Source organism: Micropterus dolomieu, linkage group LG07, assembly GCF_021292245.1.
Source record: "Micropterus dolomieu isolate WLL.071019.BEF.003 ecotype Adirondacks linkage group LG07, ASM2129224v1, whole genome shotgun sequence".
Lineage (NCBI taxonomy): Eukaryota > Metazoa > Chordata > Actinopteri > Centrarchiformes > Centrarchidae > Micropterus > Micropterus dolomieu.
This window is the reverse complement of record NC_060156.1, coordinates 15,920,540-15,947,931: the sequence shown is the minus strand read 5'-3', so window position 1 is coordinate 15,947,931 and position 27,392 is coordinate 15,920,540. Positions and strand designations below refer to the sequence as shown.

The following is a 27,392-nucleotide window of genomic DNA, read 5'->3' as shown; positions in this document are numbered from 1 at the left end:
TGTGGCCACAAGAGGGAGCCACTGGACCATATCCCCCCCCAACCCCCCCCCCCTAACAGATGTGTTAACTTGATGCACTTGAAAGATAGCCTCCATGTCCATTTTATTGTCAGTTTTTTAGACCAATTCTGATTTCAAAGGCCCAGGTCATAGTCTGAGTCAGATATTTTACATGTGGTATTAACAATCCAGAGACCAGTGAATTCAACACCAAATTATTCACATAAGAAATCCCAAAATTAACAGTATGGAATTTAATAAAGATGCACTGAAAGTAGAAGGGGAATTAAATATTAACTTAATATATTAAGAACAAGTAGAGACAGAGTTGCTGATGAACACAGAAAAGGGAGGAAATATATTGTCATACATACCTTGCTCCATGCCCATCATGTTTGGTGAGGTGATACTGAGAGGAGGCTTTCCACCCTGAGGTGGTACTCCAGGACTCTGCATGGGTGGTTTTGGTGAGGAAGCCCATCCTGGTGAGGGGTTAGGAAGAGAAGGAGACCTCATATGAACGGGAGAGGCACCAGCTGATCCCATCATGGAGTGGGGGGACTTCATTGGTGCTGATGTTGGAGGAGCTGGAGGGACACTGGGGCCTGTGGGACCAGTGAGCATGCCAGCCAGCTGGGACGGTGTCTGAGGGGATTTAAGGTTTCCAGAGGGAGAGCCCATCATGGGGGACTGTACTTGCCTCAGAGGTGGGGACTTAAGTGGGTTGACACTGGGAGAGTTCCCCCCTCCCGCTTGGACATTCAGATCTGCCGGCTTGCGGCCCCTCTGACCTTGTGAAGGGCCACCAGCAGAGGGGAGGTGGTTAATACGGCCATTACCTCCTGTTGGTGTAGATCTGTGCTCTGGACCAAAGGCTTGGTCTGCATGTGGACCTCTCATTCCTCCAGGACCCCCTGGGAACGGCCGCCCAGGCCCCATAGGAAAGTCTCCTGGCTGTGTCTGCTCAGGGAAGGGAGGACCCTGCATAGGCCTCCCTTGGGGACCCATGTTCTCCATTGGAGGTCCTCCACCTCCCCTCATTCTCATCATCTCATCAGGACTCATATTCATGGAGGGATCTCGTAGCTTGGAAGGGTGCATATGAGGTCCTGGCCCTGGTCCAGGCCCCATCCCAAACTCAGGCCCCATTTCCCTGCCCCCCATTCCCTGAAGCCTAGAGGATGGACTCATAGGACCATCACCGGGCATTCTGGGAAATATACCCATGCCATTACCAGGTTCCATTCCACCTCTTTGGTGCCCCATCATCCTTTGCATGTCCATCATCATCCCAGGAGGGAGGCCCTTCTCACCACCCATACCTTGGTGGAACATTGCTTCTTGGACTGACTGGGGATTTGGGAAACGCTCACCACGACCCCCTGGACCAGCAAACATTCCACCAGGCCCTCCAGGGAAACCTCGTGCATCTCCCATCCGGGGAGGCATGTCATCAGGCCAGCCCATTCCAGGCCTTGGGGGTCCCTCCATCTCAGGATTCATCATACCAGAGAAGCCAGGCATCCTCTGCATATGTGGAGGTATACCCCTGGGGCCAGGGCCCATGCCCATACGTTCCTGGTAGTGTTCAGGTGGACCACCTGGTCCTCCCCACATCTCTCCTGGTCCCATCTGGTAGGGAGGCGGGGGCCCTCGCATCATGCCACGTGGACCATGGGGGTGCATCATCATATCTGGAGGAAGTGGCCGGTGTTGCATTTCCTGTTTCTTCCTCTTCTCTTCATAAAACTCCTGCTGTAGCTTCAACCAAGCCACTTGTTCTGGGGTCATCTGATCTCCATCTCCACAGCCCCCTGGACCCCCCATGTGTGCCCCCAATTCATCTTGTGGAAACGGGGGCATGTCCCTGGGACCATGGGGTGGGCCAAAGGGGGGACCTTGTGGACGAGGTCCTCCTGGCCCACCTGGCGGCCCAAGGCTCTGAGACTGTGCCATCATAGCCTGTAGGGGTCCCTGCTCAGGCCTACGGGGTGCACCATCAGGGCCTCCATCATGGGGTCCACCATGGGACTGTGGGGGTCCCGTTGGTGGGGCATCCCGGTCATCAGGGAAAAGCATGCGCTGAATATCTCGCAAGGTCTGAAGGGAGCGCTGGCGATGCTCCAGCTGTTCTTGGGACAGACCCTCTGTGTTGGCCTCCATGTTCAACAGCTCCTGGGCCAGCTGCTGCTGTTGCTGCTGCTGCTGAGGTGTCAGACCAGCTCCACCAGAGCCTCCACCCTGCCCTCCTTCACCTGCTGTTGGAGGGTTGAGGCCTGCCTCAGGTTGGGTGACAGGGGCCTGGTCAACTGGGGCGGGATTGTTACTGGGGCTACTGCCAGGAAGATTTTTGGATTCCATGCCTGCCGAGGATGACCCTTCCTGTGGAAGAACACCAGATTGGCTCCCTTGGTTTGAAGGCTGGGGTGGGGCTGGCTCTGCCATGCCAGGTAAGGACGGCTTGGATCCAGGCTGGTGGCTCTGATCTTGAGCATGGGACGGGGGTTGCTGGGGAGGCTTGGAGTCATTTCGGAGGGTGCTTGCTGCGTTGTTCTTTAAAAGATGGGGACAGAAATAGGATCAAGTTATGACACTCTTATGCAAAATGTTGGTGTATGAAAGGATGTGTGTGCGATAAAAAAAAGAATTGTGTTTTTACCAGGAGGAGGTGAGCTTTGTCCTTGCTGTTGGAGATGTTTTTCATGTGGAAGGCAATGATGTTTTCTGTATGGCCAGTCAGAACTGCATCAGCTGCCCTGAGGACAAGAAGGCAGACAGTCCGATATCAGTCATCAGACACAATAAGTGTGTGTGTGGTGTGTGTGTGTGTGCGCGCGTTTGAGAGATGGTGAGCCGGGTGGATGAGTACTAGGTGGGACCATGAAGGTAAATCCAAGGTCAACAGACTAAGCAAACCTTTGCGCACACACACACACACACCTTCCACTGAGCATCAACATCTTTGATCTCCAATTCCCAACAGAGTGTTAACCTCAGCCAAGCGAATGCTCCCACTGAGAAACACACATGCTTGTGCAGATACACACAATGGATTTAGGCTAGGAAAGTTGGTGGAAGGAAGGGGTGGGAAGCAAGTATCTTAGTGCCATACACACAAATAGCTGAAACAAACAACAAACATCAAAGACAACAACCACCACAGATGACAGGGGCATAGAAATATCCTTCAGGCAATTGACATTGTTAGTAATTCCATTTAATTTTGAACTGCAATTCCACAAAGGGTTTTGCTGTGGGTGTATGTTTTGCTTATGTGAAAAAAAGGTCTAAAGTATTGAGATGATAATTTAATTAGCCTGTATAAACACGTTCATATTTAAAAAGTGTAGCGATGGGTTTTAACTCTAATCATAACAGTGCAAAAACTACCATACATGTTCGAAATATATACTGAAGATTCAAAATCTGGATGTCAAATTATGGCTTGACAGTATGGAGGATACAAGCTGCAACAGACACAAATGGCAACACTCAGCTTCCTTACTTGTTGGCCATCTCCGTGGTGAAGACATAAACAAGTTTTGAGCCTGGTTTCTGGCCACTAGCAGGTTCTGTTGTGGAGCCCTGGCCTCCCAGTGTATTGTGGGAGGGTGTGGAGGAGCGACTGAGTCCAGCATTGGAGGTAGAATGTGTGACGGAGTCCTGGGTTTTCACGTCACTGGAGTTACAGTCTACAGGGAGACAACAGGCAAGACCACGGCTTTAGGACCAGTACAGGCTTATAGGCAATGTAGTTCTGTGGAAAAGCTGTCACAAGGCAAGTTGATCAGGAGAGGGACTGAATGCATGCTTGGATGCACACGTTAACACACTTACTGAAGAATCCTTTGTCATCTTCATCGCTTTCTCCCCCAGAGCACCAGTCAGCTCCACTGTACGGCTGCCTCCTCTCTGCCACACACATCCTCTTCACCCTGCTGCTGTCTGTAAAGACACACACACACACACCCACCCATCCATCCATCTATCAGTGAGCTTGGGTTTATCTGTGCAAGTGACAATGAGGGACGCCAAAGTATATTCTTGGTCAGATAGTGTTGTATACCCAAGAAGAAATTAATAACTATATGTACAGCATTTTTCCAAATAAAGGTATGCAGTGGTACAGGACAAAGAAACAAGAAACCAACCATGGGCTATAATCAGGGAGAATTTGTGCCATTTCCTCCAATAATCAGTGCTGAATAATTATAATAAACTGCCACTACAGGAAATGACATGGGTAGTACTACCAGATGCATAGGAACAAGCTGAGCAGTTCATATCATTTCCTTACAAACAGATTTACCTTTGGTATGTTTAAAGGAAAGCTATTAATTATTCTCCTAAAAACATCCAGAAATCCGAGCACCTTTCCCACCTACCTAAGGTTCAACTATTTTATCATTCTGGGGATACATTTGTTTTGTTTTTTTTTTTCATTTTCCGGTGAGAATAAAAAACAACATGTAAAATAGTCTCAAATTTAAATTCCGACACACCTCCAGGTGGACTGTATCACTTCACAAAGAATATTTGACCATTTCTGACCCCAGCTACTTGCTGGATATTAGTAGGGCTGGACCTGAATATTCAAATATTCAATTGTTGGGTACACATTAGATTTTTAATTTTGAGCTACAAATGTTGAGGGGTTTTTTTGCGCACCTGACCTCCGCTCACATCAGTGAACGTAATGCTCCAGTTCACGTCAAAGGGAAAGCAAAATGAAGCCCTCAGCTGTGTGAGAACACGTGAAACTGAATGATGACAACGGCAGTCTGGCAGTTATGGGGTTTATTGATTTTACAATTGCTTAATTCCATTACAGATCAAAAAAGGAAATTAAATTAATCAGTAGCCTAAACTGTAGGCTACAACATACTAACAACAACATAATGAACACATTTAAATCATTATATTAGGCCGATTGAAGAACATGTAGTGGTCTATAATAAAAGTTAAAAGAGATCACGCATAACTCTTCAATAGCGCTCATTCTGTCTGCTCTCCTTTGGGCCAGCCCTAGACATTAGGTGGTCTGATAATAATGAGTACTGGCTACTTACCTTTTTCCTCACTAGTGGGTGTGCCGCTCTCTGGCTGTTCAAACGACTCCACTGAGGTGCTTCTTTCCCTTTTGACTTTAACCTTGGAACTTGGGCCAGAGGTCAGGCCCTGGCCATTCTTCAGTCCCATGCCCCCTGCCACATTCGGAGCTCCTTTAGCACCCAGGGTCTTGGGGTCACAGGGAGAGGGCTGAGATTGGCTGCCCGTGCTCCCCGGTTTACCCTGATTGGGCATTTTAGAGTCCATCTGGGTGGCAGTGGAGGGGGACATGACGGGAGGTGAGCGTACCATGGCCTCCGTCTTAGGTTTAGGGCTGACAGAAAGAAAAAAATAACACCGGCATAACTAATACATTTACAATAGGCATTAAGAGAAGAACAAAATACATTTTCTATTTTATCAAAGCGGTGTAAAACAACTGATTTTAATTGTCTATTTGATTGAGTATCAGATGCAAAAACAAAATCTGCGGACTTCCAAATTTATTTGTGTTTTGTCTTCATACACTGAACAAAATTATAAACGCAACACTTTTGTTTTTGCCCCCATTCATTATGAGCTGAACTCAAAGATCGAAGACTTTCTCTATGTACACAAAAGGTCTATTTCTCTCAAATATTATTCATAATCTGTCAAAATCTGTGTTAGTGAGCACTTCTCCTTTGCCGAGATAATCCATCCACCTCACAGGTGTGGCATATCAAGATGCAGATCAGACAGCATGGGTATTGCACAGGTGTGCCTTAAGCTGGCCACAATAAAAGGCCACTTGAAAATGTGCAGTTCCATCACACAGCACAATGCCACAGATGTCTCAAGTTTTGAGGGAGCGTGCAATTGGCATGCTGACTGCAGGAATGTCCAGCAAAGCTGTTGGCCGTGAAATGTTTCTCTACCATAAGCCATCTCCAAAGGCGTTTCAGAGAATTTGGCAATACATCCAACCAGCCTCACAACCGCAGACCACGTTGTCTAACCAAAGAATTTCTGTGCAAACTGTCAGGAACCGTCTCAGGGAAGCTTATCTGCAAGCTTGTCGTCCTCATCTGGGTCTTGACCTGACTGCAGTTCGTCGTCGTAACTGACATGAGTGGGCAAATGTCATTTCACATTTGATGGCGTCTGGCACTGTGGAGAGGTGTTCTTTTCATGGATGAATCCTGGTTTTCACTGTACAGGGCAGATGGCAGACAGCGACATCAGATACTGACTGGTTTCCGGACCCCCCTGGACTCCCTGGATATTTGAGAGAAATAGACCTTTTGTGTACATAGAGAAAGTCTTCGATCTTTGACTTCAGCTCATGATGAATGGGGGCAAAAACTAAAGTGTTACGTTTATAATTTTGTTCAGTATATAAATATATACATAACACAAATAGCTAATCAGCCAATTCACATGGCAGCAACTCAATGCATTTCGGCATGTAGACGTGGTCAAGACAACTTGCTGAAGTTCAAACCGAGCATCAGAATGGGGAAGAAAGGCGAAGAAAGGCGATTTAAGTGACTTTGAAGGTGGCATGGTCGTTGGTGCCAGACAGGCTGGTCTGAGTATTTCAGAAACTGAAGAACTGATGTGATTTTCACACACAACCATCTCTAGGGTTTACAGAGAATGGTCCAAAAAAGAGAAAATATCCAGTGACCGCCAGTTGTGTGGACATAATGCCTTGAGGTCAGAGGAGAATGGGCAGACTGGTCCGAAATGAAAGAAAGGCAACAGTAACTCAAATAACAACTCATTACAACCAAGGTGGTGGTGGTGGTGTAGGGGGTATTTTCTTGGCACACTTTGGGCCCCTTGGTACCAGGTGAACATTGTTTAAATGCAACAGCCTTTCTGAGTATTATTGCTGACCATGTCCATCCCTTTTGACCACAGTGTACCAGTGAATCTTCTGATGGCTACTTCCAGCAGGATAATGCACCATGTCACACAGCTCAAATCATCTCAAACTGGTTTCTAGAACATGACAATGAGTTCACTGAACTCCAGTGGCCTCCACAGTCACCAGATCTCAATGCAATAGAGCACCTTTGGGATGTGGTGGAACGGGAGATTTGCATCATGGATGTGCAGCTGTCAATATGGATGGAAGTCTCTGAGGAATGTTTCCAACACCTTGTTGAAAGTATGCCACAAAGAATTAAGGCAGTTCTGAAGGCAAAAGGGGGTCCAACCCGGTACTAGCAAGGTGTCCCTAATAAAGTGGCCGGTGAGTGTGTATTTGTCACCTTCTTTTCACCTATGAAAGATACTTGGATAAAGATAGAAAAAGATAAAATGGGTATATTAAGCAAAAGCCTGGGGCTTGAAGTTCGGTTACCCAGTAATCATGCTCTGGAATTGGGCACCCATGTTCCCTACTGTGATACCCAGACCAGGAGAAGACCGACAGGAAAACATAATTTTTCTTTTGCCCTGTTTTTTTTCTTTTGCAACTGCTAAACACAGTGTCATTATGGCATCCAGCAGTGTACGCATGTCTATGAACACCATATTAGATTGCCGGTATTGGGAATTCCATGCGCACAGATAAACTTGAAGAAAACAGACTGTAGAGACATAGGCCATCTCCAAATGACTGCTGCTTTCTAGTTATGAGAGCAGTTCAGTTCAGGCAAGCAGGACACATCCAACTGGCAGACAATTGCCTTACCACACCCTAATCTTTTTCTCTGTCTCTCTCTCCGTCACACACACACACACACACACACTTGTACATGTAGCATGAAACAAATGCCAACATGTCCAAAAAGCACAGCCGCAGCCTAGCACAATTTATGTACGTACACAGACACACAGCTAGTAGAAAAAGAAGGCAAAGCCAGAATTTTGGCAGTGCAGACAGCCGTTTCCAGAGGCTCCAGAACCATGAGTCAGCAGGGAAAACTTCCAAGCTCAGTGTACTCCCTGACCCTAGAACAGCTCTGGATCACACATCAAGACCTTTCAGGTAAAATAATAGAGCTGATCTTAGATCTGCATTACACCTGCCCCACACATCGATAAGGCCACAGCATGGATAAGGCCAAAGTGACATGCTCACGTTTGTGTCCAATTAATCACATTGCCAGGACTCAGTTTCACTACTGATCACTACTACACAACACTTGGTAACAACTTGCCATGGCTGCACCACAGCAATACAGTAACACTGACAACTTAAAATCAATAAGGTCACCGCCTTGGCCTTTTGTGTATGGAGATCGCATGTTCTCTTCAAATTGACATGGGTTTCCTCTAGATCATCTGATTTCCCTGCACATTAAGAAAACATGTGTTAAGTAATATAAAGCCTTCTGCCACAGACCATGCCACTGGCTATAGAAATAGTTGCTCAGTGTTCTTAAATATTTGGGATGGGTCACATTTCCCCACAGGGATTAATAAAGTATGACAACAAAATTGCTGTTTAAGGGCTGTGGCTAAAGTTTTCTGTATACTTGCTCCTGATCAGCTTTTTCAAAATTCAAAACTCAGCACATTATGCACCTTGCAACTGGTAAGATATGAGAGTTTCACAACATACCAAATGCTCGGATGAGGGATGCACTGATCCTTATGCAACCAATCATATCAGCTAAGAGACTGCTGAAATTGTCATATGTACTGCTGCATAAAATATTAGATTCTTACAGAAAATGGGTCCATACATTTTTCAAGTAGCTTCAGTGTGTTTGTTTTTACAGAGAGACCTGTTTTTTCTCACTTCGTTCCGTCTTGAACAGAGGGTTGAGTGTTTGTATCTGTTCTCTCTTCCCAACTGTTTATAAACAGGCAGCTAATGTTTATTCATTTGATATTGTGTGATGATTTTTTTTTTCAAATAACTTGAAACAGGCTTATGGACTGGACAGAGGCTTGTGCTTTCCCAGCAAAACCTGTTTATAAGTTACTGATGTGGGAAGGCACGACTAAGTACTTCAGTCATCAGCTGTTAGTAGCACATAACAACAACACGTAAAAACTTGATTTAGTGTCACAACATTGCTGTGCTGCCATAAAAAAAAAAAAAATCTGTTTAACATGGCGTAGTTGGAATTGGACTTCTGCTTGCTTATTATTACCATCACAGCACCACATATCACAGCAATAGCCCCACAGGTTGTCAGTGTGGGCGTCCACTCACCTCTGTGTGTTGGTGGACGGGGAGTTCTTTAGCCTATTGGAGTGCATTGATGGGGCTCCCAGGACTACAGAACAGGGTGGAGTGATGAGCTGGTGAGGACTGCCTGTGTGTGAGAGTGGTGCTTTTGCACGCACGTTCCTGGAGCCAGGAACAGGATTCCCGATGTTCGAGAGGTTTCCCCGACCGTCCTTGGCCTCCTCCCGATCTTTCTTCCCTCGCTCCTTCTTGTTGAAATGTGTCGCTGCTGTACCTGCCGCCGCTGGCCTCTCCTCTTGGACCTCCAACATTCTCTCTACGTCCTTGTCTGTGTGGGTGTGTGTGTGTGTGTGTGTGTGTGTGTGTGTGTGTGTGGGTGTGTGTGTGTGTGTGTATGTGTGTGTGTGTGAGGGTGTGAGAAAGTGTGTAAAAACAATAACAATAGTCCAACAGTCTTTTCTTGTTCAGTGTGTATTTATGAAACTCCCCGAAGGGGGCTTTCAACGGCCCTTGGGCACACTGTTGAGAGAGAAGAGAGAGGAAAAGGGACAGTTAAAACTGGAACTTAAATTGACACTCAACCCAAAATTTTCTCATTATCAATCTACTATTGCAAGTTTAAAAGGTGGCTGTTAAAAGTTGGTAATTTACTCTTTCAATAGCTTTGATTGGTTTTAATTTATGTCAGTGGGAATGGATTCGTGCTATGACAAGTAAAATGTCTGCTGTGTAAAAAGCATATGGTAACAAGTTTTCTCAGTATATATTTAAGTGCTCACAGAAAACTCTCCTGCAGTATAACATACATCTACAGTGTTAATCTGTGTGCTCAATATGACAAGTCACCAAAGTCAGCAGCTAATGGAAGAAACAGAAACAGTGTATTGAACCATTTTATGGCACAAACATGAGTGTTTGTAACAGAGTAGTTCTCAAAGTGGGGTCTGCATACCCCCTGGGGTTCTTAAGTGGGTTCCTGGGGGTACTTGTTTTCAATATATTTCAATCCATGAGTAACATAATGACAGGATGTAGGGCACCTTGGCCATGGGTTTCTTACACATTCTGTAATAAAACATCTAAAAGCCAAAACCCTGTCAGATGGGGGTCCTGGGACTAATTTGTGTCACTTTATAGTTCCTTAATGTGAAAAAGTTAGCGAACCACTGTTGTAACATAATGCCAAGTTACAACAGCCACCTTTCAATCCTTAATTGAGCCTTTCGTGGAGCTAGACCAATAAACTGGCCAAAATAGCTCATTTTAGATAAGAACAGTGAATATGTCGACCCATAAATCACAAGAAATTGTTTGATTTCAACTAGAAACAGAGTACCCATTACATAGTTTGCCCACCAGAGAGCACTGACAAGTTTAATTTCTCAAATTTACGTTTCAACTGTCCCGCTCTCGCAGTTTTGCAACAAAAAAAAAGAGAAGAATTTTAAGGATCCTTTGTTATGCTTTCATGTAAAAAGATGACTATTGGTCAATATCACTAACAGATTTTTAAACTCTCAAATATCAATACTGGTATTTGCCTAAAAAAAAATAAATAAATAAATCAGGTAGTTAGTCTTTGATACTGTAAAGATCTGGCGTTAACTATATAAATATCAGCACTGTGCTGACCACCACACCACACCAACAGTGTGGTGTGGTGGTCAAAAGGGAGAGGTAGTATTGTGGTCCACACCAGCCAACTGTGTGTTTCTGTTTGCAAGTGAGCACGAGAATTGAGACATGAGAATCCCGTGTGAGAGAGAGCGGCCCAGTCAGTCAGATTACATTGTCATCCTGAAAATATTTAGGAGCTCTTCCAAAACACTCAACATTGTAACTGGCTCCAGAGTTCCCCTGGTGAGAAGGAGGTGGAGTGTTTGGGGGAGGATGGTTTAAGGGAGGGGGGTGTCACTGGGAAACAGACAAATACACAGACTCCTGCTACAGCAGCAACACTAGTCTCTCGCTGGTCTACAGCAGAAGTGATTTACAACTATCAGGGCCACAGATCACAACTGCACACGAGCAGAGTCTGGCTCCTCCACAGGGACAGAGAAGAAGAAGCACAGAGAAGCAATGTGTACACAAAATACAGTGATTAGACTAAAGATAAATAATACACTTTTTTACCCAGGAGTGGAGGCTGATAATTGATTGCTGAACTAGTGACTTCCAGTGAACTCCAATTTTTTTAACAACAGAACTGCTTTAAAGACCTCTATTCTAAGTGGAAATTACATATTTCTATTTTGTGACACAATAAAGTTTGATACATAACTTTGGAAATAAGGACTGCAACACACAATTATACGCAAGTAATTCTGCAGCAGTGATGTGCAGCATGTAGAAATATACACACAATTCACACAAGAGCTTTTGTTCAAACTGTGGACCTAGTATAAACATTCAGTTTAAATTGTGTGTCTAAATAATTACACACAGTGTTTCCCATTAATTAACAAGACTATGGCGGCCAGCCACAGTCTAATTTGCTCCGCCATAGTTTCAAAATGAACCAAAAATATTTTTACACATATCATTATAGACCTCTAACGTTGTGTTTTGTGGGCGCTGCTCTAACCTCGCACGCTCACACACTTTGGCATCTTACTCGAGATAAGTTACCTTAAAAGAAAAGTGGTTAAGTGTCACTCGTTTGTGAGAAGGCGATTAAGCTAGCCGCACCTAAATCTGGAGTGCGCACATATTAAAGCCTTTACTGAAACGGACCAGTGCGAGCTGACAGGCAGGTTAGCGACTTTATCCTGTCATGAGAGTCTGAAGAGAGGCTGTCAAGTCTTCATATTGCATGATGAGAACCACATACAACATAATTTATTAAATTGGGTCGGGTTTGATGAATTTAGCGCAAGGATACACATGTGACAACGTCCAGTTTTCAAAATAATGTGTTTATACAGTATGTCAATAAGATTAATTGGATTATATTCACAGAAAGTATAAAACATATTACATGTGTCCATTAAAAGCAAACAACAACAATAAAATTTTCTATTATTTGATTTAGGGTTGCTGGAAAAACAAATGATTGTTGACTTTTTGTTGCCGTTTCATCACCATTTATAGCTATACAATGGGTTTATGATCAAATACTTTACTAGAGTACAACATTGTTTACAAGAGTGCAAAGTTCTTCATAGATAGCCTCTTAATTTTGCACCAAATGAATGCATTTAACTTTAATTAATTTTAAAAAAAATTTTGTTATTTAGTTTTTTAGATTAGTAGTTGTTAGAGTTGGGGTTTTGTTAGGGCAGAGTTTGGATTAAAGCATGAAAGACAATGTCAAAGACAGGGAAGCAAAAACGGACAGTGTGCACAAAGCTCCTAATACCTTACAAGAAACATCTGAGAAGTGAGGATTGAATGACATACAGAAATCCTAATCATACATTACATTCATTTGGCAGATTATTTTGTCCAATGCGACTTACAATAAATGCTTTCAGTCTCTGCAGCAAAACATTTTAAGTGCATACTTCCCTCCAGAACAACTAATAGTTCAGTGCCGCAGCACAAGTGCTTTTTTAAATGAGACCTCAGTAAGTTTGGGTGCTAAATAAAAGGCCAGGGCACATGTCCAAACTAGTTCATACAACATATTGTCCGAACAAATCTAAGGACAAAAAAGACAGAACAGCTATTTCAAATGGCAAATCATTTACATAATCACCCAAATATGGGGATAAGGACGCGCACTTCCAGACAGTTTTTTCCTCAAATGCATTCATAGTGTTTCACTCGTTTAGTGAAAGTAGTTGGGCAAGCTTGAGAGAGACATTCATATCCTGCTTACATTCTCAGCTCCACACACCTGGCCAAAAGCTGCTTGAAGTGGGTGTGAATGTTGGAATTTTGTTTCAATAGCACTAAATCATAACAAAAGTTAACTCAGGGCACTTTTGATATAGAGCTGGTCTAGACCGTACTGTTTTTAATATTATTTACAGACACCCAACAATTCCCACCATGAGCAAGCACCTAGAACCTAGACTTAGGGTGGGCAGCCAACTCCCTCGACCGCTTGGGTAGAGTGAGAGAGGAAGGAAAGAGAACACACAGTAGCACAACAAGTCCCACATGGAAATTTTTAGCAATAATAAGGATTTGAATATATTATAATAATAATAATAATAATAATAATAATAATAATAATAGACTTAATAATTATTGTAACAGCGGGTGTCAAGCAGGAACACGTGGGCAATCATAGATTCACCCTCTACAGCTTCGGTGAGTTTCTGGGCTGCTGTGGTTGGATGTGGATGGGCAGTGAATGTGCTGTCCTGACAGGACTATCTACCACAGGGGCCTCGAAGAGATCTCATTTTACTATATCAAAAAAAGAAAACAGCCTCCTACCTCATTCAGCCCCAACTAGTATGCATGCCCTCAAGGGGCGTTATCTAAACCTAAACCCCAATCATACACAAATGTGTAATGTGAGTAGGAGCACGCATACAGACATAAACAGCAGGACCTGTCAATCACCTGTTCCCTCCAATTGCACGCTAACGAGACACTAATTGGGGAGCTTGCTGACATGACTGTCATAAGGAATACACTGACACACAAACACACATCAGGCATGCACGCCAATGCCAGCTGCACGCACACACAACAAAGCAACGTGGAGGTAATCACAGAGATTTCTCTTCCTCTATCTCCAGTGTAGATGCTGAACTGTCTATCACAGCACACACGAGGAGCTGCAGTGCATGCAAGTTAATGGGAAAACGGTATAATGAGGCTCTAAAAATGAGCTTTTTGCCTCTGATATAAATATGAGGTTCCACATGAAAAGAGGGCAGAAAATAGTTCAATTCAATTAGGTTTGGGTTTTCAAATGCGGGTGGCACTAAAAGGGAGCATTTCATTTCATGCTTATGTAACAGTATTCTGAGCGCAGTGTAGAGAGTAGACCCTTCCCCGCTACGTCACCCAAATTCTTCTGAAGGGGAAATGGGAGGCTTTATAACAGTGGAGTATCCACTGTGTGTGTGTGTGTGTGTGTGTGTGTGTGTGTGTGTGTGTGTGTGTTGGGGGGGGTGGGGGCAAGAGGAGAGAGGTACCTTGACCTTACAGCCAACCTAGTCCAAAGGCTTAAATTTTTAACACAACAATCCCCCTTATTTTTAAAAAGAAAGGGGAAAAACACACAAGTGCAAACACACACGCACCAACTGTCTTCCCTCATCTCAGCACTGCTTTTGGCTGTAAAAGGCCTTGCTGATGTTTCAGCCTTATTTATGCAAATCCCATTTTGCAGTTCAGTCACAATGGAGTATTGCGCTCTCTCTCTCCCTCTCTAGCTCCCCTACACGCTCTCTCGGCCTCCATCTCAAGAATTTCTTTAGTCCATTATTTGTTTAGGGCAATATCAGAAACATTATTTCCACCCCTTCTCACAGTTTTCTGCACGAATATACAAAAACACACAGCCACCAGCAGGGAACCATGCAGTCTGAAGAAGCAGCAGCCAGCTCTCTCAAACAGAAAATATTTTCACTTATATACACATATCACTTTACACAAGGCCTCAACTTACATGGACATCCGAATTCATTCAAATTACCATACATATGAAGTCTCAAGTCAAAGATTTGCAACAAAATCGGTGTGTTTACTTTCCGTTTCACCTGTTATGATATGACTTTTACCTGATGAGGGTGAAGTGAGCGACAGTGCGTCGATTTATTTATGTTCTTTCACAAAGGGTTTTTCGATCAGATGCACCTTATACAAAACTTAATGTGCAAGAATGCTGTCATAGGCTAGCTTTAACTTACCATTAAATTTACACCAATACTGAAATACTTTTTCTAACATTTTCATCAGTTCATTTATACTAAAATATATCACTGAAAGGCTAATATAATGATATCAATCTGGCAGTTATTCTGCAGTCTTAAGTGAAGTAATAAGCTCAGTATTTCCTTGTACATAACCAGTTTCCTTACTTCACCTAGTTCCTACACATACCTACCTGGCTGCTAGTGAAGCAGTAACTAACTGCAGACAGAACAAACATCATTAACTCTAACTTAAGTACAGCAAAGCAAGACTCCTACTGTCCTCCAAGCAAAGATCTGTTGGACATCCCACAATACCCCTGGCTGAGCAAACGCCTGCACACTCACCTGCTGAGGTGGCTTTATGTGTAAGCATGATACCAACATGCCACACCCTGCAGATAGCATACATGACTCACACTTGGTACACACAGAATGTTAGGAATGCTGAGTGTCACTAAAGATAGAGCTGGGATGCCACGGATGTAACATTTGACATAATCTATCTACCGTGACAGGAACACGAGTGCTCACAAATGAGCAGCACTCACAAGTATGACTGAGCTCCTGTTTCTACTAAAACCAAGCCGCGCAACTATTTATTACTCCAAACTCCTAACTGCTCCCAAACGTTAATAGCTACATATATCCATCCTCCTCCACCCAGGTTTCACCTTCTGCTCACCTGAGTGTGTTTTAGTCTTCCCCCCTCCTCTGTTACCCCTAGCGTCACCTGTCTCTCCACTGGTCTGTCTGTCTTGCATTTCTACAACAACTCACACTCCCCCATCCTCGGTTCATTCTTTCCTCCGGTCGGCAGACGATGCCCCTCCGTCCCCAGGGAGGGGACATGTGCGTAGTGTCACATTTTGTCATATCATACAGTGGTGACAGAAGCCTTGCCGTGTCCATCACAATGATGGAAGTGGCAATGAAAACAGGAGAATGGGAAAGGAGTGTGATACAGATATACCCGTAGGAGGAGGAGGGTTATTACACAAGTCGCTCTCTTTGCAGTGTGCGGGTGGGTGTCTGTGTCTCAGACACACACACACACACACACACAGCTGACTCACTAGTGACACATCTGCTGGCGTAGCCTGGGCACGGTGCCATGCGTGGCGGCCAGCTCCAGCAGCAGGACTGGCACTCAGCACTCCGGCCTGCTGTGATCTCCGTCTCACACACTTCACCCTGCACTTCCATCTCTGCCGATCTGTCCTCTGTCTCTCTGGCTAAGTGGGTGTGTTGCTTGCTTACACACACACACACACACACACACACACACCTTTCTTCTCAATATAAGACAAAGAGACTGGGTAAGTGGCATTGTGCTATTATTTCTCTGACACAAGAGGCATGGTTCAAATTAGAGGTGTGCCTGTATTACAATTATTATAGCCACAAATTTAAAAGTACAAGCACCAGATATACCTTACCTTGGATTTGATGAGAAAAAAAACTGTAAAACCACTATAAAAACGTAAAGCGTATATGCAACTTACAGACTCTGCAAAAGTGTTAATATAAAGTATACACTAATATTTACTCTTATAAGCTATTTGTAGGACCAACGCCTCTGCACACTATCGCGTGTAACAGATAGGTTCTTATTCTCTTGTATTCTTGGTCAGGTGCATAAAATCATGCCGTCTTTCACTTAACATTACAACTTGTCGGCAACAGACTGGTTGCACTTCAAAAGGTTGACGAGCAAATGTTAGCATAGCAAGCAATGGCCACGATAGCTAGGACTAGGAGGCTTTACTGCGCAGCAGCAGGAACTAACCAGTAGAAAGCAGAGGTCTTCACATGTCCACCCAGATACTAATGAGAGACCCAACCTGGACCCAAGCTGTGCCAGGATTGGACTGTACTCTTGAGTCTATCAATCAATATGTATATAGTGGATCTATGATCAGCTCTGATTTTTAGTTTGTCAAACTGCAGAAGAAAATGTTTTTTTGAGGTGAAAGAAAACAGTGAAGCATAGTGAAAAAATATGCAGCAATTAACGGTCAGTGGTCTTTTTGGTTCAACCACATTTTGGACATGGTCGTGATTTTCCTCAGGTCTAGTTCAGACTAGGTCTGAATCTTTTCAGTCCCCATTTTATACAAATTTATGAACATCAGGTTATGGTAGGTTTTCCACAGGATTTTAAACACATAAAGACCTCTAGTAGGAGGGCACTTCCTTGTGACTGAGCAAAAAAAAACTGCTAATGAGGCAGGAGCAATGTGCTGTGTTAACTGTGCCCACAAAACTCTGTTTTTGCCTACAACAAGGTTCTCCCATTTGTGGCTCAAATAAAAAGCCAAACAGAAACTCCATTTGCTTAAGAGAACCTCTGCTGTCCTCTGTGCAGACCCCTTCTTTCCTCCCTTCCCTTGACCATGCTCTCTGGTCCGTGACTCCCTCCCTCCATCCCGACGGTTGCTCCCACACTCGGCCCGCATTCCTCCCTTGCTCATGCTGGGAGGACGTCTCCCTGTGGCTAAAAGCATTGTGGGAAATCCCAACGGCCAGGCCCTTCAGAGGTCGTGCAGACCACTGAGGTATAGTTTAAAGGACGCTTGTGTTCGTAGCGTGCTGGTCAAAATGCTCTTCCTGCAAGCAACGTGCCAATTTATTACATACATGACACATGTCTTGATACTGAAAATCACAACAAACAGCACAGAAACATCAAATACCACATTTGAAGCAGCAGTCAATACAATTAACGCTGTGTAGAACCTCAATTTATAGCACTAAGAACATTAGGCAGAAAAGAAATTAAATTTTAAGATGTGCTGCCCAAAAATATTCGTCCATAGATTCTTTTTTGTACATTACAAATCACTACGCAACAGAAAGAAAGTGACATCTCAACCTGTCAGACCATGTGACACAGTTCAGGCATCTCTACTGACCTGGCATGACAACAAACAAGCAACAACACATTTTACTCAAAGCAGAACACACACAAACACACAGCGTACACAACACATGCGGCGTCTCTTCTCCACTATCATACAACAAAATTAGCACTCTGGAGGGAATATGAGCCAGATTGTGTCCTGATTTACCCCAGTTTGTATTCGTGTGTCATTTCCATGGAATTTTAAACACACTGGCAAAGACCTGCCCAATTAAATATACAGGCACAGAGCAATATACATGCTCATACTCATACCACTGCACATAGAAATACCCACATGCGGCAGTACTTAGCTGTCCTAATAATGTCTGAGATGCACTAAAAACTGTGCTACAAGTTTATGGCATGTTCCCATGAGCCTGAGCCTCCTTTAGGTTTCTCTACAAATGCTCTGAAGCAAGACATATCTACCCTGCTATTACCCATAGCAGGGTACTTCTCATCGAGTCTATGCTGTAGAAACATAGCCACGCCATCGTGAGCATTTATACTAGCCAAGCTAGCCAACTTCCGGTTGAGCCCTTCGCCGTCTTGGGGGAATGGGGGTTAAATGATAATCGTGTGGCTATTCCATGCTTTCTAAATGTTATATGGAATGGATCAAATTCTGATAGTGAAAAGAGTAATTTCATGGGGTCCTGACGCTCAAAAGAATTTTGTTTTACAGCCACTTCTTTAACAATGTAAGTCTATGGGAAAATGTCTGGTTTGGCCACAAGTAGAATTGGCTTCAAAGCACAGAGCACTTCCTGGGGGATTGGAGGAAATGCGATACTACCAAGTCGACCAATCACAGTTCTTGTGGTCTTGCATCAGGCTACGGCATGACTTGACACAGAAGTGTAAATTTAATCCTGTTAATTAATGCTATACTAGAGATACTTCCTTCTTTATTCTTAAAAAGGGACACTTTGCAAATTCTCACTTCCCTCCATGTTGCCTTCACCCAGACTCCCCATTCATTTGCAGGCAAGCGTCTGGTTTTAGAATAGCTACAACATTTGTGACATTTTTGTATTGCTATAATGACCTTAGAATCCAAATTTTGGCACTGTATGTATGAGGCATTATAACTGGTTTTCATTACATTAAAGGTGGATAAAAGATAAACTGAGAGGTACAAGAACACAATTATTCTCTTAATTTATGAGCATAAGCAGCTTCGCAGCTTGGAAGCTTCGTTCACGTCGACATTGGAATTGTAAATCATCATTCAATCAAATTCTACTCATTCTGCCTGTACTTAAACACTAACTCAATAAATCTGATGAATCACTTTATTCAAATCGAGTATTTTAAATTTCTTTTAGGGTGATGACATAAAATATGTCATTCGAAGCTTCAATCGAAATCGTCAATAGAAGCTTCAAATGTAAAAAAAAAAATAAAATTAAAATAAAGACATTTGGTAGAGCCCTAATAAGCACATGTTTCAAATTACTAGACAGTGAGCAAAAACAAACATGGAGGATAAAGATGAAATTTGAGCAGTTTAAACACGATCTTCATCCAAGATGATATTTGAGCAGTTTAAACATTATCTTTATCCAAGGTGTGGCACTATTTTGGTCACGGTTTTAAGAAATGACATGAACAATGATAAGACCAACATGCAGGCACATCCAGAACTAAACATTGTAGAAGCACAAAGGAGGGAACCTGTTGATTTGCCAGCCCAAGAGACTCCAGACAGTCCCACTAAATTCTGTTATGATACAACTTTGACAACACACCACCTAAGAAAACACACTGTCATCAAACCACAATATTACAGAATTGTAGTACTTCAGGAATGACAATAGATGCTAGCATGTTAGCATTAGCACTTCATCAAGATCATATTTTATTGGGAGGTCCCTGCTGATTGCCACCCATAGCGATTGATTGATATTATGAAATAAACTACTACATATAATTTCTGCCTTGTTCATGTCATATTGATCAGACTGTAATTAGGCTGAGAGGGAAAATAAAGTCTCACCTCAACTTCATACATTTTAGTAGTTCTGTTAGCAAAAAGAACCACAAACTGGTGGCAAAATGGCTACAACGCCTCTGGCATCGCTGACTGATACATCTAAACAAAATCCAATATTAACACCATCTGTAGTTACATTTGTTAACAAACTACGATCGATATCTCTATAGCTATTTAAAGGCAATATTAGAATAAAACATTATCTTGAAATAAAAGGTTATCCCGTTCTTCAGATTTCCTATGACACTGAATGAATCCATTCAAAGGCCCAAATATCTGCCTACAAAATCTTAAACCCATCTGAATTGCCCATCATGTAATTTTGAAGAAATTGTTAGTGTATTCACATTTCTAAATCCCTCCAAAGATCTAGGTGCAATCTCCTTGAAAATAGAAAAGTATATATTAAAACTCAGGAAGAGCTCAGCCAAAGAACATAAAGACCAGAAGCTTACTCTCATTCCCACTGACAGTACACTCAAACAACACTTGATAATGAAGATTTGACACAGTTGATGAAAGCTTATCACTGGCTCAAAAAAACAATTTCAAATTAAAACAAAGCTCTTTGAATTGTGTCACATGCAATAAGTGTGATGGTAATTTGACGAAAGGGAGACTATCAGGAATGTCATCTTCCTCTTGTTGGAAAACCACACAGACAAAAATTAATTACATTAAAATATAACATTTAAAATAAATGCCAAATAGCCTGACAGCGTCAGAAAGATATATATTTTTCCTCAGTAGCATCATTGTCGAGTGCTTGCATCTTATCTGGTTGTCTATGAAAAACAGATTTTAAAATATGGTTTGCTCTCTAAACCTCTGCTGGTCAGCGTAGTGTCCTTTTGCTACATTAAACTGGGCTAACTAGTGGCAACAGTCATCTGTTAACCGGACAGGACCTCAGCATGGCTGGCAGCTTTTAGCACAGAAAGTAGGGGTTACCGCAGGTCACCGCGTCCCCCAGGTTCCACCTGAGAGACACTCTGTTTGAGAGGACCCCTCCCCCCCAGGCAGGAGGAGCAGCCCGTCTGTGCAATAACTGTCAATCACAGCAGAGAAACATGAAAGCAGTATTATAGGTACATTCTGACTCAGCCAGACACATCCCAGAGGATCCTGTATGGGCAACAATCCCACCACACATATGAGACTGAGACCTCCTACACTAAAAAAAGATATGAAATGCAGCTATTAGAAAAACATATTCATATTTATAGCTGTGACTGTTTGGAAAGGCACACTAAGCTGTGAAGACTTCCTACTAGAAGCTGGTAGTTTCAGTTCTAAAAGATTTGTTTTAAAGTGACATCCTATAGTCTTGTGTAGTCGATTTCCTTTATTATAGTAATTTATCTTTACTATGTTTCTAAGTGATGGCTGCTCTGTATTGGTCAGCGCAGAACTGAACAAATGAATAAATGAAGAAAACAAGTGATGCACTTATTCATGCACTTGCTGAAAATGCTGCGTGGCATGTATGACTATAAACTGAATAATAAATACTTTGTCATTTACCACTAGTTTTGGTTTGGAAAAACTGGTGTTAGTGCTCCTAAAACAACAGGGCCTTATTTATTGAACACTTATAATAATATTATCCATCCGTCCAGTAATTTTTTATTTTTTTTCCCCCCTCACAATATTGTTATTGGTCCTAACTCGCTTCTGCATTTTGTAGCTTGACCTTTCACATATGCTGCACAGTGACTATATTTAGGGGTACACCAATTCCACTTTTTCCTCTCCTTAAATACCAATTTGATACCTAACTCAGGGTATTGGCTGATTTAGCTGAGTACCAATCCAATACCAGTTCACCTTTTTCTCTGGAAAAAAAACCCCAGTGTAACCCACTGAGTGAATTATATATAATTATTAATTATATTACATTTAGAAGCTTTTCAAAACGACGTGGTCACAATTTTATACAGAGCGGGACAGAAACAGTATTTATGTGGACTGGTCACATTTGGGTGTAGTCGACGATACCAATTTAATGTATTAGATCAGATCACTACTTATTTCGACTGACGAGAAAGGCATCACAACTACCCATTATGGGGGAAATGGGCAATATTTGCAGCAATCAATAAATCAACAGACACAAGCGGCAAATTCAATCTAGTAGTTGTGAATTATCTCCTACAAACTGAAGAATGAAAAAGTGTCTCATCTCAAGCCCTAGTTTTTTGGAACTGGGAAACAAATGCACATTTTGTGGGTGCAAAGGGAGAAAATACCCTCTACAAAATTTGTGAATTCTCTGTAACATATTATACTAAAATATTTTCATGTTATGTGCACAATGTAAAACTAGACTGTAAGTAATTGTATATGATGATTTTATATATAGAAGTACAGCAATGTTGAATTGAATGCAGAATGAATACTTACAAATCTACGACAGGTACAAACTAAATAGTATTTTTCCTGCTCCATGGGGAATACTACATAATTACTGTACTATGGAGGGCTGACTATTGTAGGAGCCATTTATCGGGAACGAAATTCCTTTTTAATTGTGAATGGACATCTTAGTCAGAACACCAGGTAAATGGCAAACCGATGCTTTATTTTTGCTAAATGTAAATGCTCCTTAGTTTATGAGCAAATCAATACAAAAAGAGATCAGATTCAGTCAACAGAGCACAAATAAACATTTCAAGCAATAGAAAAAAAACAAGAAACACTTTGGTCTAATCTACTGTATGCATGGGAAAGGGAGCCCCCTTCCACTCACTGCACAGACGATGAGACAAACCGCCCCTCAAACCCATCCCTCCATGTCATACACAGCACAAGCCTTGCGAGTTTTAATTAGAAAACCCATGAAGCAAACAAATGCACGGAAACACGAGAGTCCAATACACAAAGGAGAAAATAAATCCGTTGCCACTTTACATCAATATCCATTTCCCTGCATCCTTCACCTCACTGTGGTTTTTGGTGGACACGCTTCGGATTAGATAGCAGATAAATAAACAGTGTGGACAGCGTCTTCAGGAAGAGCACCCTGACCATGTTGTGTCCTCAGCATGTGCAGATCAGAGACTAAGACCAAACATCGCACTGATCGTACAGAGCCGTGCAGCTCCGAGGTCCCTCTCCTCTTCACTGCGCTTCACAGAGAGGCTGTACAGGAGTAACCCCTCTACAATTCAAGGACTCTCTCATTAGAATACAGCTATCAATGTGCGACCTCCACAGATAAATGTCAAAAAGATAGAGGCAGATGTCAGGGACAGCCTGGCACCAGTCAGTCTGTGAGTTCAAGAAAGAAGTGTTTGCTGTCATGCTTGATAATGTAACAAATGTTGGTCTCAACAAATGTTGTTGGTTTAAAAAGAGAAACATCATTATGCGGCATTCAGACCAAATGCGAATTTAATCCACACAACGCTCTCCTCGTGGGGGTTTTATCGCTGGAGTGTTCACACACAACGCGAATAAACACAACTCGCCATTACTACAGCTGTATGAACCCAAAGTAAACATTCTGCTGCGATTAAATAGCAATAAACGGATCAAACTGATGCCGAATTAACTACAATATGATGCAGATTTGTTAAACATATGACTTCATGCTTTGTCAGGTCTGTCAGCAAGACAGCAGACAACAACTTCTAAAATGTTTGTTTTCTGAATGGAGTTCGGATCGATCAGGGTTATTCTATGCTAACTTAGTCACAGTAAAGTACAACGATAGGTGGAATAAAGTTACATACGCATGTTTTCTGAACTCACCAGGTAGTTCAACCTCCTCGCTTTCTTTTCTCCCAGCAATGTCCAGTTTTTATATAAAAATGAAGTAGCGCCAAACGAGGCTAACAACACTGGAACCGGATGTGCACGGAATCTAGCTGCTGAGAAGCTCGAGTGAAGATAAATCAATGTTGTAATCCCAAAAACCAAAGTAAAAAGCTAATTTAATAAAAGCAGTTTACTCCGGGCCCTTCCCTTGAGCAAACAGCATAGTTGTCAGAGCATAATACATACATACATAGCTGTCTGTGACGGACGGACAATCTCAACGCTGATAGGCTATCGCGACTCAGCGTCATGCGAATTTCTCGCTTGAGTTGAAAATATTCAACTTCCTTCATGTTGCCTTTGCGGCGCTTTGCGCCACCAGACATGAAATCGCAGCTCTACGCATCTTTGCATTGACTTTGTATGTAAACTCACCACCCCGAACGCTCGCTTCGCTTTTGGTCTGAAAGCACCATTATTGTCAGGAAAATGTATAAAATGCTAGTGAGGAAAATCTGCCCAACAGGCATGTCTCGTTCTTTTTTCGTTTTTGCTTTACTAGGTCCCATGTACAGCGAAAGCAACTACTTGCTGTACTGCTACACCATGACTTTGTTCACTGCTCCCTACATGAAGGAAAATCATAGTTTACAGTCGAGTGAGGAAAAGTTGAGACGTCAGACATTCATGAATCGTCATTTTGCATCATAACTGACAAGTGTAGCGTCACATTGCTGATTTTTGTTTTTATCACGTGCCATGGACACAGGGCTTTTCATTACATTGAGGGAATTTCTAAGGGTACTACAAAGAGCATAAATTTACTCACTCAGAATCCAGACACTCAAATAAAATGGTGGACCGTAAATATAGTGCACTATGTAATAAATAGGAAGCGATTTCGGACACGGCCCATATGATCCTGTCATAATTTATGGTGCTTGTTTCTTAGCATTTTCACAGTTAAGTTTATAGAGTAGTAAAGCAATGAAAGCAATTAGGATAAGGATTATTATGAAGGATTATAAGGATAATTGGGATTCTACCTGCTATGTTTATTGTTTAGCAGCAAACCACCAAAGCAAATTCCTTGTATGTGTAAACTTGGCAATAAAGCTGATTCTGAGGATAAGAGGACTGTATTTGTATTTGTATATTGTATGTTTTTGAGAAGAGTGGAAGAAACATTCAGTGTGACACACACACACACACAAAGGGAGCCAGAGTTGTGCTGGGTTACCTCAGAAGCCCCCCTGCCCTTTCAGCAGGGCCTCATATGGAGAACCAGGTCTCGGGTCCCCTGGGCACTGATGTCTGCTCTCCACTCGACTCCTCCCAGTCAGCCACGGAGGCTGTGCAGGAACCTGGCCCTCTCACGGCACCCTACAGCCACAAGTCATTCACACCTGGAACAGAGGGAGAGAACTTTGCTCGTCAGGTGAAACACAAACAAGCAAAATGGCAAGGAAAAGCACTCAGTCACTCATGTTGACAAGACTAACATGTCGCCAACACATAACCGACCAGTGTACACATAAGGGACTACAAGACAGCGCATGATACTCTATCAAGAGCTTCTTTGCATCCAAGAGGACTTCGTCCTTCCTCTAAATATCAACTGTGAGAGCAGAAGAGTGACTTTTTTAGACCGCAACAATGCAAACATAATAGTGTAGAAGTAGTGACCATAGAATGATAAATACATTTAGCCTGTGGACTATTAAACAAATACACGTTCAAAGAAGACAGCAGTTTTGCCTGGCAATTTAAGAGACCACTGTCCTGTAACAGGAAGGTCTGCAGTTCAATCGCAGCAAATGGCAGGTATGCTTCAAAACCATCCTTGGCTAAGACTCTGAAGTCTGACCTGCAAAGTCAGAAGTCACTCGGGATGACAGAATCAGCTAAAAAGGACTAGAAGGCGAACTGTAACAAAGCACAAAAGCTGGTGAGATTTTCTCTTTACAATTATGAGAGAGAAAACAAAGTATTAAGGCCAGTATGTTGCTGTATACACATTTAATGGGAATTTGATAACTTTGTGCAAAATCTTTAGTAAGAAAAGGAAAACAAATGACTTAGGGACACTTTCGAAATAAACACATGAAAGGTAACAAGACTGTATTCATTAGGGGAGTGAATTCACACAATTCCCAGGTATCAGATGTCTTTTACTAAACATTTTTACACTGTAGGACCTGTGGATTTATTTTTTTCACTCACAAGTCAAGTTAAACACGATTGGCAAAACTCAATAAAAAACTGAACATATTCTTTGACATGCTTAGCTCTCTCGTCTTGCCAAGGTAACACAGTAATGCCACACAAGTTACTCACAAACGGGCCTACTCGAGGAAGTCGTCCCTAAAATACACACAAGACATCCACAAACCTAAAACTCTGCAAATAAACGTAAAGCACACAACAGCTACATAGACTAGACTCCCCCCCTCCTCCTGAAATCTCAGCGCCTCACTGGACAACTCTTGGCGGACAAAGTAATTCCATGGCGCTTGAAACTCCAGGAACTTTTTTTTTCTTTTTCCTAAAAGAAGTTGTTCCTGTTTCGCCAGAGAGCTGGGGGGGAAGGGAGGACTTCAGCACTTGCATTCATGGAGCGTCGGCCAGCGCAAACAAAGTCTTCCCCGAAGAGGGAGGCACTGGACGGCGGCTGAGAGCGAGAACAACGACGTCGGCCACAAGCACACAAAAAACACACAGAAATGGGCTTCATTTCAGGGCTTTGTCTGTCAATAAAACAATCCAGGCCCTCCTTAGGCAAACGCTCATTTTCAAGTTCTGCTAGCTCCGTTAACAATGTAACAATTAAATCGCTCGGCAGATGATAGGGCTGGCCGACACAATCAGCAGCCGAGGCCTATAATCTCGCTACGCGTTTATAAATCATATCAAACACATTTTTAATAAAGTAAATACAATACCAGCGGTGTGGTACTCCCGAAGAATGCATAACATGCATGCTGCATTGTATCCTTTTTTCATTTTCACGAAGCACGGGCGGTCCTCCAGTATAATGGGGTAAAAACCAATATTTCTCCGCGGGTTTTACACCATGCTGAAAACATCGTGAATAATCCGCTTTTGGTGCTCTGCAAAAAAAAAAAAGAATCGGCATTCACGGTTGAAAGGGCGCTCACTGTCTACCAGGCCAGACACGACGTGGGCTTGCTAACCAGCCTTCGGGGACAGAGGCAGAGAAGAACGGATACCGGAGTGAGATGTCCCCGGGAGGAGGACCCGCGTGTGCCCGTTGCCAGGAGGCGAGCTGTGGTAGCGACACTTTCCACCTGGATTTGTATAAAAGAATACTCACCTGGGATGTTAGCTTAATTCCCGTTTCCCTCGGACGACGGATTCATAGCCCACACTTATCAAATCACAACATTATCACGGTAACATTATAAAATAAAAATGTGTCTCCCCCCTTTCGCCCGAGCTTTCCAGTGGTCCAACTCCATTACATCCCAGTCAAGATTTCCTGTCGTCTCTGCTCCCCCCTCCGTTTCAGCGCGATGGTTTAGCCCGAATTCTAAGTAGCAATTCTAGGTCAGGTCTGTGTGCCAGTGAGAATGTTACTTTCGGACAGCGAGAGACGCAAATGTCCGCTCCATGTCACACGGTAAACACTGCATAACATACATTTATACAGAGAAGAGCAAACGCACATAAACTGTGCTTTAAAATGTTGTATTTTTATCTTAGTTGTGGAGTTTT

The 27,392-nt window shown here is 42.8% G+C and overlaps 1 protein-coding gene across 4 annotated transcripts in view; it reads right to left on the bottom strand.

Moving 5' to 3' along the window:
- Window positions 1-27,161, bottom strand: part of bcl9 (BCL9 transcription coactivator) — a 30,151-nt gene extending 2,990 nt beyond the window's left edge. The window contains exons 1-9 of one of the 4 annotated variants that reach the window (XM_046053755.1): window positions 26,992-27,161; window positions 26,600-26,767; window positions 24,898-25,063; window positions 9,206-9,700; window positions 5,070-5,383; window positions 3,838-3,945; window positions 3,506-3,692; window positions 2,660-2,756; window positions 375-2,553 (exon numbers count right to left, since the gene is read on the bottom strand). In XM_046053755.1, coding sequence (XP_045909711.1) covers window positions 375-2,553; window positions 2,660-2,756; window positions 3,506-3,692; window positions 3,838-3,945; window positions 5,070-5,383; window positions 9,206-9,492 — 3,172 coding nt within the window. In that variant the 5' untranslated portion in view covers window positions 9,493-9,700; window positions 24,898-25,063; window positions 26,600-26,767; window positions 26,992-27,161. Of the gene's footprint in view, window positions 1-374; window positions 2,554-2,659; window positions 2,757-3,505; window positions 3,693-3,837; window positions 3,946-5,069; window positions 5,384-9,205; window positions 9,701-24,897; window positions 25,064-25,994; window positions 26,156-26,599; window positions 26,923-26,991 lie in introns of those variants that run through there. The other 3 variants (XM_046053754.1, XM_046053753.1, XM_046053756.1) reach the window with 3 other exon arrangements.
- Window positions 27,162-27,392: the final 231 nt, after the last annotated feature.